At 36.6% G+C, this 15086-nt stretch overlaps 1 protein-coding gene across 1 annotated transcript in view; it reads right to left on the bottom strand.

Moving 5' to 3' along the window:
* The window catches only part of LOC107668768 (protein kinase C eta type-like), a 14101-nt gene extending 2678 nt beyond the window's left edge, over nt 1–11423 (bottom strand). The window contains exons 1-11 of the mRNA XM_016460751.1: nt 10539–11423; nt 6133–6196; nt 4982–5135; nt 4522–4556; nt 4346–4428; nt 3884–4013; nt 3640–3773; nt 3205–3345; nt 2551–2724; nt 2357–2500; nt 1428–1616 (exon numbers count right to left, since the gene is read on the bottom strand). Of these exons, the coding sequence (XP_016316237.1) occupies nt 1428–1616; nt 2357–2500; nt 2551–2724; nt 3205–3345; nt 3640–3773; nt 3884–4013; nt 4346–4428; nt 4522–4556; nt 4982–5135; nt 6133–6196; nt 10539–10889 (1599 nt within the window). The 5' untranslated portion in view covers nt 10890–11423. The remainder of the gene's footprint in view (nt 1–1427; nt 1617–2356; nt 2501–2550; nt 2725–3204; nt 3346–3639; nt 3774–3883; nt 4014–4345; nt 4429–4521; nt 4557–4981; nt 5136–6132; nt 6197–10538) is intronic.
* Nucleotides 11424–15086: the final 3663 nt, after the last annotated feature.

The raw sequence follows: 15086 nt of genomic DNA, 5'->3' as shown, positions 1-15086 counted from the left end.
GTCCTCTTTTGGAAGGCCAAACAAAGTAGTTTCGCTTTCACAACGAAACACAGCGTCACACACGGCGGCCTACAGTGAGCAGTGGCGGCCTAGAGCGAGCAGAGGCCGGGGGATAAAGTGAGGAATGGCCAGCGGGCTGAGTGAGCAGAGGCGGCGTATTCGACGAAGGAGCGTCCGGAGGGCTTGCGGCAACAACATGTGACGACCCCGGGCTGGACTCCGCTTCGTCCACGGTGAAAGCCAATCCGGCGATCCACAGCACTAAGTTACTGCCCAAAAAACTCGCTTTAAATATATAAAATATAAAAACTCTTTAAATATAAAAAACGTACTTACAGTCTTTAAATCAGAACAGCCGGCATTGTAGTCTACTCTACCAGAATCGGGAAACAGTCCTTATCTTCTTTATGCACCAAGAGCTTGTAACACTCAAAAGAGAAAGGAAAAATTGAAATCGCATCATATGACCCCTTTAAAAAACAAGGGATGTACCAACTTGAAAATTCTGTCAGGTAAGCCAATAACTATGTTCATGTTATAGCCAATATTAGAATTTTAAACTAAATAAATAAACTAGTAAAATCAATCATTTTTAAATGTTAGAATTGAAATTAGGCATCACAACATTATAATATACATGAAAAATTTGTTACCACATAATTAGTGTTTTTAAAGAATAACTTTAGGAGAGTGTTATATAACAGCAAATATAATCTGTATGTAAAAATGTAGATTAATTAAACGTATAATTAAATATCCAATATTGGCCGATGCTGATAAATAAAAAAAAACGGTATGTTATATTGTCCATTGTTTCTTACAGTTGTTCATGTCTGGTCTGTCTACACCACAGCTGTGCAACAGGACTGAGGTCTGCTATTCCAAAAATAGAAGGCTTTTGAGGCACTCTATCGATCTATTCTTTGACTGCTGTAGGTCATGGTCATGTTGGATGACCCAGGTTTAAGGATTTTTCATCTCAGGCAAATATCGTGACATTCTGTTGTGGAATTTCCAGATTAAACTGGGAATTTATTGGTCCTTCAATAACTGCACATTGCTCTAAGGGGAAAAAAATCATCTTCAGGATTATTACCCGCAGTGTATCTCCTCCACTATTCCTCACAGTGAGAGCAAACACTATGCATGTGTAGGGTTTTTATTTTTAGCTACAGTCATGTGATAGCAGTGGATTGTGGATCGAGGCTAAATATAGTTATGTAAGAGAGGGCAAGAGCATGAGGAACTGAGAGAGATCAGATGGGAGGTATTTACTGTTTACTGATGTTCATTGTTGCATGAACTGACAGTTTAATTCACACCATATGCCTTCCACCAATCAGGACAGATAAGCAATTACAGCTCTATTCAAGTCAATTCATGTCTGTATGACTCCAGGGCTCTTAAGCAAACACTGAGCAGCTCACCCCTTTAAGTATGTCCACAGCATTTGTGCTGAGACAGGACGCGTAGATGATCTCTTCAGTCAGGATGGACTCAAAAAGGTCATCCTCATTCTCTGCCTCAAAGGGGGCATGGCCAGAAAGCATTTCATACAGCAGCACACCGAGAGCCCACCAATCAACTGACGAGCCGTACAGCATCTCCTGAAGGATCTATAGGACCATATAAAAATTACATTTAGGACATCCTACCTTCACACACTTCCACACTCATCACGCACTTCCATAGATTATCCTTTCACCAAAAACTAACAGACACCAAAAGAAGCAGTTTATATCTACAATATTGCTGATTATATTATATTAAATTATATTATATATTTTGAAAGAACACAGGTGTGAATGTGGAGTTATTTTAGTATTATTGATATGCTATTATAGTACTTACTAATATTTAGAATTAGCGTATATTTACAGCTTTACGTTTTAATAATTTTATGTCATTTTGTTAATTTTCTGTTCTGTTTAGCTTTAAATTGACTAATTAAATAATTTATATTTAAAAATAATTAAATATTGTTTGTAAAACTTCACCTTAATCAAAAAAAAAATTAAAACATGGAATATAGAAATATTGCCTTGGCAACCAACTGAAATAAAATAAGTTTATCATTTAAAATTTAAATTTGATTTCATTCTCATTTTATTTTATTTAACTGTAAATTAATATATTAAATATTTGTAATATTTTTTTTTAAATTGGTCCATTTGTGTGTTATGTGTGTTGAAACTAATAATTGCAGTGAATGTGACTGGAAGTTGGCACCTCATGCTTCAAGTCAACTGACAAAATGTAAATGCAGCACAACACTTCTGATTCTTCTAGAATTTTGTGATGCATAATTTTGTGTGGATTTTAGACAACCACTGAATGGGTGGAGTGTTTGAATCACCTCTGGAGCAATGTAGTCTGGGGTTCCACAGAACGTTCCTGTGACAACACCTTCAAACATTCCCTCCTTACACATGCCGAAATCAGCCAGTTTACAATGACCATCCTTATCCAGCAGAACATTATCCAACTTCAGATCCCTATATATATATATATATATAGGCTAGGTTAATCTGTGATGTGTGTGTTCCTCACCAGTGTCTGGAAGCAACAGTACACCTGAGTGAGGTAAGGATGAGTGGAAGCGAAGGATAACACTCGTTTTTCTGTCATAGTGCACTCAACATCATCATCCTGCAGTATGATGTCTTTCTTCAGCACCTTCACTGCAAACACCTGATCTGAACCGTTCAACCGGACCAGCATCACCTATTTACACACAACACCAACAGTATGACTTGGGAAGTATCTTTCATTTTATTTGTATTCACTCTAAATTTCTGGCACAAAATTGTCATCATAATATTTTAATATGAAACAACACACTATTTAGAAGTCACTTGCACAGCAATAATCCAATGGTTTTTTTTCCAGAGCATATAATATTTTATGTACACCAAATAAAAACTTATCAGATAGTTATATAATATTAGATATAATATTATTAGATATAATATTAACATTGTAACATATAAAAATTGCCATATTATAGTTTTTAAACAGGTCAGTGACTGTACCATGCAATTTCTTTCAGATAAGAATATAAAATTCACATTGGGATCATTTGTAATACATAAACACATTCACATTGGAATTGTGTGAATATTTTGTTTAACAAATAGTCTGCAATCATTGCGCTACACAGTCATACTGGACCTGATGTACAGAGGAATAGTCTTAAACACAGACCTTGCCGAAGCTGCCTTTTCCCAACACCTGCAGGAGTGTGAAGTTTGAGATTCCCAGCTTCCGACTTGCCTCTTTTTTAGATTGCCCTCGATCTCCTCTCACACTCAATGTACGGGACTGAGCGTCCATACCTGAGAGACCCTGAGAAGAGAGACAATATTTAGACTTAAGACTTTATTAGTTTATTACTCGTTCAGTACATTTTATCGTTCAATATTAATTATTCTGTTGATGGTCTTGTGTTACTTCCCATAATTTCTCACTTTACTTCACTAAAGTTTTGTTTTTTCCTATTTTCAGTGCATGCAACCAAGAAAAATGTGAGTTATGTGTGATGTGAATAAAGCACATTAAACTTAAACAAAGAGATTTACACACACAGACAGATCACATATTTTACTTTTGAAAAGATTCAGTGCACATGTGTGCATTTACCATTGAGTTGCGTTTGGTCAGTCCTCCCGGCTGAAGGCCCATTTCTGCCAGTTTATTGGCCAGTTCTACATTGTTGACTCCACAGTTTGGGGCAACATTTCCCTTACAGCGGATATGGACATTCATTTTACAAACTACAGATGTAAAAACACAACACACCAGATGAGCCTCACAAAACAGCATAAATAAAACTGATGTATATATTTATGGTGACCAAATCGGTGACAGAAAGAGAAAAAAGTACTTTTGCAGTGCAATCCTTGCCGTACAATGCCCCACAGCAAAGAGCCACAGTGGTCACAGAAGGCAGGAACCTTATAATTGTGGATGTTAAACTTATGGGGAACATTTATACTGAAACCCTGATTTGTTGTCTGTAAAAAGAAGCAACAGAGCATAGAATAAAAAACACAGCAGAAAATTTAAGCAGTTCTATTTCTGACCAGCAGGTGGAGAAATGACATCTGTGTTTTTTAGGACACAGACAGAAGTCACTTCACCAACATATGACACAATTGGTCTGTGTGTGTGTTTCAGTAATTCTATGGCCTAAATTTCTAAAATTGCCCACAGGTGAAACGAAAAACCCAATCAAACCATACTGTGAAAATACACAGTACAACACACACACACACACACACACACACACACACACGCAAAAAAATGGACTACGAAAGTGTTTTAGGGTTAGGGTTGCGTGCATTACCTGTTCCTTGGCAGGTTTCTTCATGCGTGGACAGACCGTAACCACAAACTGATGGCATCGCTTGTGTACCACACAGGTGCACACTAACAAGCACACACAGAATACAATCAATCTATAATACAATCAATTTAAACACAGATAATGTCGATTAATACGGAGACAGAGTGTACACTCACCTTGACATTGGTAGCCCTGTTTTCCAAAAACACCCCTGGAACAAAGAAAACATAATGTACAATTAAAATATAACAAAGTTTGTTTAGCCACTCACTTCAAGCATTTGTATACAAAATGTAAAACACTTTTACACTGTAATTTATATGGTTCTCGATTTTTGATTAGAATAATAAACTTTATTTGTATAGAAAATAAGTTTTTCGTACAATGCAAAATGCAGTTCTTTCTTACAAACTCTCACAAAAATGTCTTATTAAAAAATTCATTGTTACACTATGCATTTTAAATTCAGTATTTTAAGTATTTACAACAAGATATAATGTATTACAATGACTAATTATAATGCATTGTGCCCTTTAATAGCCCTTTATAATGCATTATACATAAAGGCTTTAAGTAGAGCGATACCAAAAAAGTTTTTTTTAAAAGGTGAGCATTTATGTGACAAAAATGCACTACCATATGAATTCTTTGCAGTGGAAGCAGAACGTTGGTTGCTTTAGGAAGGTAGACATGAACTTGTGTCCATTTACTTGGTGGATTTTTCTTCTAACTGCCTGCTGCCGTTTTCGGTTAAATTCTTTATAGGGACGCGTGTTTCCTCCAGCATCATCTAAACACAGAAAAACAGAAAAGGTTTTATTATTTCATGATCTTCTTACAATACATAGGTATTTCCTGTAATGCCATGGAACATTCTGCTGACTTTGTGAGGGGGAAGAGAGACAGATTAGGAGCCCCCGGTTCACTGGTATTATTAAGTCTAGTCTAGTCTCTGCAGGGCTAACCACAGGCCTTTAAAGGAAGCCAACTTCACAGCCCCTGCACAGCGGGTGTGCGATTCACACATCGCATACACTTCATGCATAAGATGCTCTGACAGAAGCTCTGTCTAAAAAAAACTGTGACTGAAGAAGGCTTTGTGTGTCTTAGTGTGTCTTAGCATGTGTCTGGTAGCATGTTAACATTTAGTTAAGTGATATCTCAACTAGTGCTGGGCGGTATGACCAAAAATTTATATCACAGTGTGGATATTGTGGATGAGTTCTTCTGTGTCATCACGTTCTATTAGTTCTACAGCTTCAGTTTCGGAACTTTCACGCTTAGTAACACATACAGCTGTTCCCTCACCACAGTGCACCAGTGAAAAGGGATGCCTTTCAAACAGTGTCACGTTCCGAACGTTGTTTAAGCGACATACTTAATACCGCGTATTGCGGTATTTTAAAAATTCATATCATAACAAAAATAAACACCGGTATTCGGTATGAACCGGTATACCGCCCAGCACTAATCTCAACAGCAAGTGGAGGAAATTAGTGTGTGTGCATCAGTGCATGTGTGCGTTTCCACCATCGTGGCCTAGACAGTGCGATTCATCAAGAAGAGTTTTATATTTTCATCTTTTACTCTGTCATTGGCTATGAAACAGGCGGCGTGTTCTCTATACGCCTTTGTTTCAGTCCAAAAAAAGGCATACTGACGGTCAAATTGATGCATGTATGATTAAATGTATGATTAAATTTGTACTTCTGCATGAGAAGATTTAAAACAAATAGAACAATTAAAACAATTATTTAAAAAAAAAGATAAAAATGAGTGGGACTCACCGTCTATAAATGAGCCTGTGAGACTAACCAGGATGTAGACCTTACCCTCAGGTTCAAGGTCAACCTGCAACACAAAAAAAAATCTATAAATATTATTTTAGACACTGAATACTGAAGTTAAGTTATTCTCACATTTTAAATTTAACTTAATTAAAAGTTTAAATACTCATTTTCATTATTTTTATAATATTCTCTAAATTTGAAGATTAGTACATTGATCAAAACTATCAAACAACACAAACAAAAGTATGGGAATTACTTGGAGATAAAAATGTTAAATAAATTCATACTTTCCATTATTTCTAACAAATACATTCCTATTTTCACAGTTATTTGTGACAGTAAGAGTAGTTTCTTGAGAAAGAAATACTTAACAATTGAACATATTTAGAAAAATGTGACTTTTGAAAATGAAAATGACTTTTAGAAAATGACTTTTCTGTGAATTTTTAAGATTTCAAAATTTCCCATGATTTTCCCAGGCCTTTCAGGAAGCATTTTTTAAGTTCCCTGGCATTTTCAATTTGTGTATTAAAAGTTTTGTGTATGACAAGTCTGTTTTTTTTCAAGTTATATATTCAGGCAAACATGCACACGTTAAAAATTATATCTGTGCCAAATACAAGCAATCACACAACCCACTGGTACCGTCCACAGCAGTCACACTTTTACACCACGGAAAATGTAAATGAGGTCAGGCAGAAGTGAAATATTAGAGCTGGACTACAGATTACTGTAGAGCAAAAAGAGAAGAGAGATAACGGAAAGACAAACTCAGAAATGGAAAGAGACAGCGAGGGGTAAAAGGGGGGCGTTTATGAGCCTGTGGTAAACTCTCTGTAGAAAACCAACTTTGTGGGTGTGTGTCGACCTGCATGTCATACAGAACTAAACCCTATGTGCTTCTGTATATGTTACGACAGAATCATGGGCAAAAGAAGTAAACTATAGGGTAGAGATATTGCATGCAAACAGCAGAAACAAGGGAATGGCCAACCAGATCAGCCAATCAGAAAAGCTCCCTACCTGTCACTCATTTTGGTGGTGGTCTAAATACAAGTCTGATGATAATTAGCAAAACAGCACTAACAACATCTTTACAGAACACTGTGATGCATACAGGAATGATTAGCCATAATTAGCATACAGTATGCCCTTTTCTTTGTCACATATGGACTAAATTCATTTAGATTAATTTAGTTCTTTTTAAACTATTTTGCTTTAGCAACTTTCAATAGAGTTCAGCTGAATATTTTTTCCACCAGTCATACTTCTTTTCATTTGGTTAAAACTGAAAGCAGAAAAATTCAGACTATGACAGAGTGTGTGTCAATACTCTATCTCCAATACACACAACTTCCATTTTATATACTTTTGATGCTAGTTTCACTCACTGATAAAATAGCATAACAGAAACTGTGTAACAGAAATTCCTAGAGGCAGTTCCCATATAGGGAAGCTCATACACACGCAAACACACTCTTACTTGTGTGTGCTGTTTTGAACTGCAGGATTCACAATACCATCAGTCCCAAAAGCCTGAGGCTCTACACAGAAACAAATACATACACTGAAACTTGGCACAAAACGCCCACATCCCAGACAGAATAAAAGCAGAGTATCATTAATTAGCGGTTCTGTGACCTGCAGCTGCAGAATCAATAAAAATGGGGCCGTGTATCTCTGAAGTCCACTGAATTTCATCTGGAACCCAATAGAAGTTGATCAGATGTACAATAACGTTTAAAAGTTTAAGACTGGTAAGATTTAAAAAATGTTTCGGAGTCTCTTACGTTCACTAATGCTGCATTTATTTAATCAGAAATACAATAAAAACAGTAATATTAGGAAATATAATGTTCTGATTTATTTCAACATGTTATTTATTTCTGTGATGGCAAAGCTGAATTTCCAGCAGTCACTACTACTCCAGTCTTCAAGAAACATTACTGTTATTTTATTACATTACTATTATTATTATCAGTGTTGAAATCATATAAACTGAGATTATATGTAAAAACGTTTAATTTAAAGTCATTTAAAATCATTTAAAGTATGCACTTTCCCTTATACATACAGTACAAGTTGAAGCTAAAATAACCTTGAGGCTAATAATAAAGTGTATCTCTATATTACTGTTCACTAAATGAACAAATGTTCAGGACACGTACAGTAAAAACAAGATGTTCACTCTAAAAATAATGTCCCTGTGCATAAGCATTCTGGGAAAGGAGAACTAATAGTACTTGAGCTGAATAATAAGGTTACAAGAAGACCTTCACCACTTCTGCAGATTATGAACACACTGCTTTGTGTACATAATCCCACAAAAGAGTCCCCACATGCAGCAGAATGACAATAAAGCTCAACTTGAACTTGAACTTCTGCTGAGGACAAGCAAGATGATTTGCATGTGCATGTTCAGCCTGGTCACTGAAATGCTGACAACAAGTGTTTTACAACTACTGTGTCCTAGTGACTCTGCAGCAGTGTTGAGTTAACACACTGATATGAACTAGCTCTGAAGGCAGTGTAGACATGGAAATTGTGGTGCTTAAACCACAGAAGATGCTAAAACCACAGAGCAAGATGTTTCAGCTGGTCTTAGCTGCAACCATCCCACGGAGAGTCTGAGAGCTCAAACTCTGAGTCCAACTTGTGTTGATTGACTGTGCATTAAGCCCCGACTTGCTTTCATTAACCTCTGATCATGCATCAGGATCTGTGTCTAGAGCTGCAGTCAAAGGCTTGATTCTGGATCATTGAGCATTGTTGCACTGTTGGACATATGGGTGTAAGTGTGAACCCACACTGATGATGGTGGAAGAAGATAACACTCATAACCTCTGCAAGTCTGCTGTTCACACACAAGGAAAAAACACAACAGCACTAAATAAAAGAGACTAAACAAAGAAAAACACAACAATAAAATACAACAGAACAAAACAAACAAAAGAACACAATGCAATGCAACAAAGCATGACAAAAAGAACACAATACAATACAACAAAACCAACAGTGTGAGGTTTAGGGGAAACTAGGGAATGCTGTAATACCAGTTAAGCCAATTAGAAATGAACAACAGGGATGAAATCACTATTGTATATGAACAACATCAACCTAAATAGGCAGATTTTCACTAAATGTAATAAATAACACAAGCTTTTCATGGCTTGTAACACTAGTTTTTAATAAAATACATTTAAAGAAATAGCAGAAATATTATAGCTGCAGATGGAGAGGGTTGTAACACTTTCTAATGTGCTTTTCTACTGAAGACACAAAGATTGCACAAAATCAAACAGGCCACATTTGCCACAACTGTGATAAAACAAGCTAATAAACTTTAAAACCAAACCGATGTGTGCATAAGCCTGCTTAACATATACTTATCATTGTTTTCAATTGCTGTCTTGAATTAAAATTCTTAAATGTTTACAGTTTCATAGCAGTCATGTGGCTCAAACAGTAGAGCATGGTGCTAGCAATGCCAATATCATGGTTTGATTCGTAAGGAATGGTTGAACTGATAAAATGTATACTTTAAGTGAACTCTTTAGTCTGCCAAATGCATGAATGTAAGTTTTCAATCAAAATGTTTCAAATTAAAAGTAGGATGATAGGTGTGTGTGGTATGGAGATGGGGGATGACAATTACTTTAAATGAGTAAATTCAATAACCATAATAAAATCATGCATACAGTTTAACATGTTTTCAAGTAGCGTTACAAGTGTCCTGGAAGTAGGGTCGATTGTAACAATGGCATTCTTTGTACCTGATGTTAATTTATTTACTTAATTCTAATATTAAAAGCATCAGATTTCGAAACTTCTTTAATTTACAGTTGGCAAATATGATAATATTGTATCAACGTTTCAGACATACAGCACAAAAAAAAAAAAACAGACGTTGAAATAACATTACAACACTCCCCAGACTCTTCTATTTTGTATTCTAGTATGCTGACAGTTTAGTCCATCACTGTCGTTCATTATGTGATTCGTCTTTAGTGTGCACCTAAGTACTGTACTAAATACTGTTTTGCATTCTGGACTTGTAATCAACATGCACTTTTCTACAAACACAATCTCTCCAATGCCACCAGATGCATAATAACATCATCATCTAAAACTTTACTCGGAGTCTCACCTCTATTCTGTAGGCTATAGGACAACACCTCTATCCAGAGATGCTCACTGTCTGCCCCATCAGAGCAAACATACCTTGTTATTTCAGAACTTTTCAACCTAGGCTATATGATTCAAAGTGTCATGTGTCAAAATACATGTGGAAATCAAATCTACACCAACTTTAAGCAAAGCAATTTCTCACAATAGCCTACTTAAGAAAGACGCAGTGTGTGATCAGGTGAGGGAAAAGCAGCTGTATGGTAAACATTCCTCACCCATCCTTCAAATGACTCCTCTCTGTTCGTGCTCTTCATCAGATCACCAAACTGGATGGTGCAGTTGGCCACGAAGTCATCGTACCCAATCGGTGCGTCGTGAAAAATGGCCAGCTCTACTTGCTTGCCGTTATTGACGTTAACGGAGAACTCCTCGTTATAAGTGGGCATGTTGGTTTTCTGCTTGGTGTGCGTCTGTCCGATCTTATACTCGTCCACCTTCACTACGATGTACGGGTCCATGGTCTGGTTCGCCTTGTTGAACATCACGGCGTGTCGCATAGAGGTGGTCGTGGGCTTCAGGTCCACCGCTTCGCCGATGCGCAACTTCAGATACCCGTTAAACTTCATGATGTCCTCTAACCTCGAGCCTAGCAAATTTAAGCCTATTAGCCTACCTGACTTAATGACTGTTGGACATGATATCACTTAAATGGGCAAGTGTAAATGCACAAACGCACACAAGTTAAAAGCCTGTACACAAAGCGCTGTTTGAACCACCTGCTTTGCGGAAGGACTGAAGCGAGTGGGCAGAATGGGGAAGTGAAGGAGTTCACGCCTGATTACGCGTCTCCCTCAAGGGACTCAGTCACAATAATAAATGTTTTTCTCTCGCTATGTCTTTAAACCTTTCAGTTTTATCCGTTAGTTGAGTTATTACGGTGTCGCCTTTGCAAAGTTTTCCTTGACACTTTCACAGTCCGTCCATATTTGCTGAATTTTGGACCCGTGTCAGACAAATCTTTGTGTAAAAACGTCTAAGTGCTCTATTGCAGCCGGAGAAACTGAGCGACAGGGCGCTGAGGAAACTGCAGATAAACTGTCCAGATATTGTTCTTCAAACAAAGCCACGGGTGGACCATCTCTGAAGTACCTGCATACGGAATTCGGTTGAAAATGAAAACGCACCTGTTTTATTGCAAGCATATAGAAATAGCGCCACCTTTCGGCAGACTTGTTCAAAAGCACTAGAGTTTCACGAAGGCATTACAGTTAAAATGATTAAATTCGTTAAGTATTAAATGATGTGCAAATATAATTTGAAGTTATTATAAATAAACAAATAATTAAATATAAAATAAAATGTACATTAAATAAATGTACTTATGTACAATACATTGTACATTAAATAATTAACATCATCAGCTTTTTTAATGCCTAGATAATTAAATCAGCAAACAAACAAATAAATACATACATATATAAAGAGAATATGTATTACATAATCATTATTAGTATTACATTTATACAAGTTATGTATTGAATAGTCTAAATTTGAACTTGCTTGAATAGATGCTTGAACTAATATTTGTGTGTGTGGGTGGGTGGGGGGGCTCTGATTGAGCTCTATAAAGTCTCTAGATGAAAGGCTCAATGGTGTCAGATGTGACCTTTGACCTCTCTCTATCTCTTTTCCAGCTGGTGTAAATTCAAAGGGAAGACTCCAAACACTCTCTTCTCTGTCCGGTGTCAGTGGTCTTATGGTGATGTGGTGAATCTCAGACCTTAGGTGATGAACTATTCTATGGGATGCTGAGCTTTGGTGGTGATTCTGGTGTAGCACCAGTCTTAGCCAGCAGGAGACGCTAATGCTCAACATTACTGCAGCTTTAATTATTTAACCATCAGGCCTACTTGTATTTTTCAAACGTACATGGTCAGTTTCTTAATGCATGGCTTTGTAGTGTTGCCATAAGTTGTCCTATGACTTTGTTGTTCCAGCTGCCATGCCCTTGTATCTCAGTATCTCTCTCTCTTTCTCTCTCGAGTTTTTTGTGGTATGAAACAGTATTACAACATGTATTCAGCACCAAATCACCTTTAATGGTCTTCATGGCTAGCCTCCTCCTGAGTCTTCATTAAAGAACTGCCCTTTTCACCTGGAGTGCAGTGTGGGAGAGTTTAAACTCAGGCCATTTTGACGAGCAGAACTGTTCTGGTCACAGTGGTTTTATTGAAATCTGGCAGTTCATGCACTCATGCAGTGTGTGAGTATGTGTTCAGAACACAGCAAATGTGCATTTCAGGACATGTGTGTGTATAGTGGGCCTCTGGTGTTTTTTGTGTCTGGTCACAAGGCAGCATACCATAAACCATAGTAGAACTAGCTGTATTTTTGATGGTTGCAAGTGAGAAAGTCTGGATTAGGTACATCATGTAAACAGTTTATAATAATATAATATAATATAATATAATAATTTAACAATATATAATTGTATTATTTAAATATATGTGTGTGGTGTGTGTGTGTATACTTTTTTCAGGGTAATTTGATGAACAGAAAGTTTAAAAGAACAGCATTTAACAACATTTTAACATTATAAATGTCTTTACTGTCACTTTTGATCAATTTAATGCATCCTTGATGAATAAAAGTGTTAAGTTCTTTAATTTCTTTTAAAAAACATACAAAAATTATATATGAATTATATAGAACTAAAAATATTATATTATATATGAAATAATTATGCAACAATATTATATATAATTTCTTTGTACACACACCATAAATTATGTAAAGTAAAATAATAAAATAAAATAAGTAAAATAAATAAAATAAAATAAAACAATATTGCGTTTAAAGACCGTAATGTAAAACATAAACTTGCCCCATCCTTATCCAGAAAACACAGTTAAAGTTAAACTTTTCACACAAAACCTCATAGTTACTTAGATATATCTGCATCCCTATGTGACATCTAGCCCCAGTCTCTCCATTCTAGAGTAATGCAAGCTTACTTGTTCACTGAAGCTCATAAACTATACCTGACTGCTGCTACTCTATGTCAGGCCGTGCGACTCGTCGAGATGTGGGTGAGGTATTTATGGGTGAAAGGCCAAAGTGTGTGTGAGTGTGTGTTTTCTTGCTGGTATTATTACTCAGTGTTTGGGAATGGCAACAGCTGCGGCAGGAGGGCATAAAAGAAGAAAAACAAAAATCAGAGAAAGAAATTGAGAGTGAATGATGGAGTGAGTGTTTGGAGAGACGAGTTTAAAAAGAGTGACAGGGAGAGCGAGCAGAAAGGACAGAACAGTTTTAAAGCAGAGGAGAAAGTGTGTGACACAGGGCAGGGTAAGTGTGTGTGTGTTTGAGTAAAATGAACTCCAGATGTGATGTGGTCTCAGCTCCGACCAGGCGTCAGAGCAGAATTAGAGGTTTTAGAGGGCAGAGAGAATGACAAAAGAGGAGAAAAATCTTAGAAAACACTCAAATGTCACTATAGAGGTAAGTAAGGTAGTGTGTGTGATTGGATGTGTGTTTGTATCTTCCTAACAGAGTCTTCAGAACGATTTACTGGATGTCTGTGACACAGGGAGCACGGTTACTGATCGAGCATGAAAATCAATTCAGGAGGAAGGAGAAGAACAGAGATGCAGAAAAAAAGAAGTCCAGGGAAAAAAGCAGATGTCAGAATGAAAGGGCCAATTGGCATGAAAGAAATCAGACAGACATACAGCAAAATCACCTTCTGTAGGCAGCGGTTAACAGTCAGCAGATGTTTCTGTTGGTGTGTGTGAATATGGACTGTGGTCTAAAGGTAAAGCTATCACTGCAAGCTTGAATTAAGGCTGAAAAGAGACATAACTCTTGCCCGATACCCAAGAGCAGTGGATCTCATTTTCCACTAATTTAAACCTAGCATGAAATGTTGTTTTAAAGGCTTTTTCTTCATACATGTTTACTGAAAAGGCCCAGAAATAATTTTTAAATGTCTTCTCCTACTCATGCAGTTGACTTGCAAACCCTGACATTTTAAGTAAACGGATGGATCTCTATATAAAAAATAATAATAATACAATATATTATTTAAATTGTATTTATCCATTATATTTGTTGTATTTATTTGTTTTAAAAAGTCAGCAGTATTTAGCTGTATTACTATAACATACTGTATTATAGTAATTAAATTATTTTTTAAAGAATAATACAAATTCTAAAAAAGAACTAAAACTAAAAAATAAAATGTCTGGACGAATTACTAATAGATTTTTTTTGGGGGGGGCGGGGTAAAACATGACATGTTTTTGTGAGGTACCTATTTATTCTCGTTGGCGTTCGATATCCCATGACGCGTCTCCCTCAAGGGACTCAGTCACAATAATAAATGTTTTTCTCTCGCTATGTCTTTAAACCTTTCAGTTTTATCCGTTAGTTGAGTTATTACGGTGTCGCCTTTGCAAAGTTTTCCTTGACACTTTCACAGTCCGTCCATATTTGCTGAATTTTGGACCCGTGTCAGACAAATCTTTGTGTAAAAACGTCTAAGTGCTCTATTGCAGCCGGAGAAACTGAGCGACAGGGCGCTGAGGAAACTGCAGATAAACTGTCCAGATATTGTTCTTCAAACAAAGCCACGGGTGGACCATCTCTGAAGTACCTGCATACGGAATTCGGTTGAAAATGAAAACGCACCTGTTTTATTGCAAGCATATAGAAATAGCGCCACCTTTCGGCAGACTTGTTCAAAAGCACTAGAGTTTCACGAAGGCATTACAGTTAAAATGATTAAATTCGTTAAGTATTAAATGATGTGCAAATATAATTTG

The sequence above is a fragment of the Sinocyclocheilus anshuiensis genome, unplaced genomic scaffold, assembly GCF_001515605.1.
Source record: "Sinocyclocheilus anshuiensis isolate Anshui unplaced genomic scaffold, SAMN03320099.WGS_v1.1 scaffold72, whole genome shotgun sequence".
Classification (NCBI taxonomy): domain Eukaryota; kingdom Metazoa; phylum Chordata; class Actinopteri; order Cypriniformes; family Cyprinidae; genus Sinocyclocheilus; species Sinocyclocheilus anshuiensis.
The sequence above is the reverse complement of the archived record's forward strand: the minus strand, read 5'-3'. Positions and strand labels throughout refer to the sequence as shown.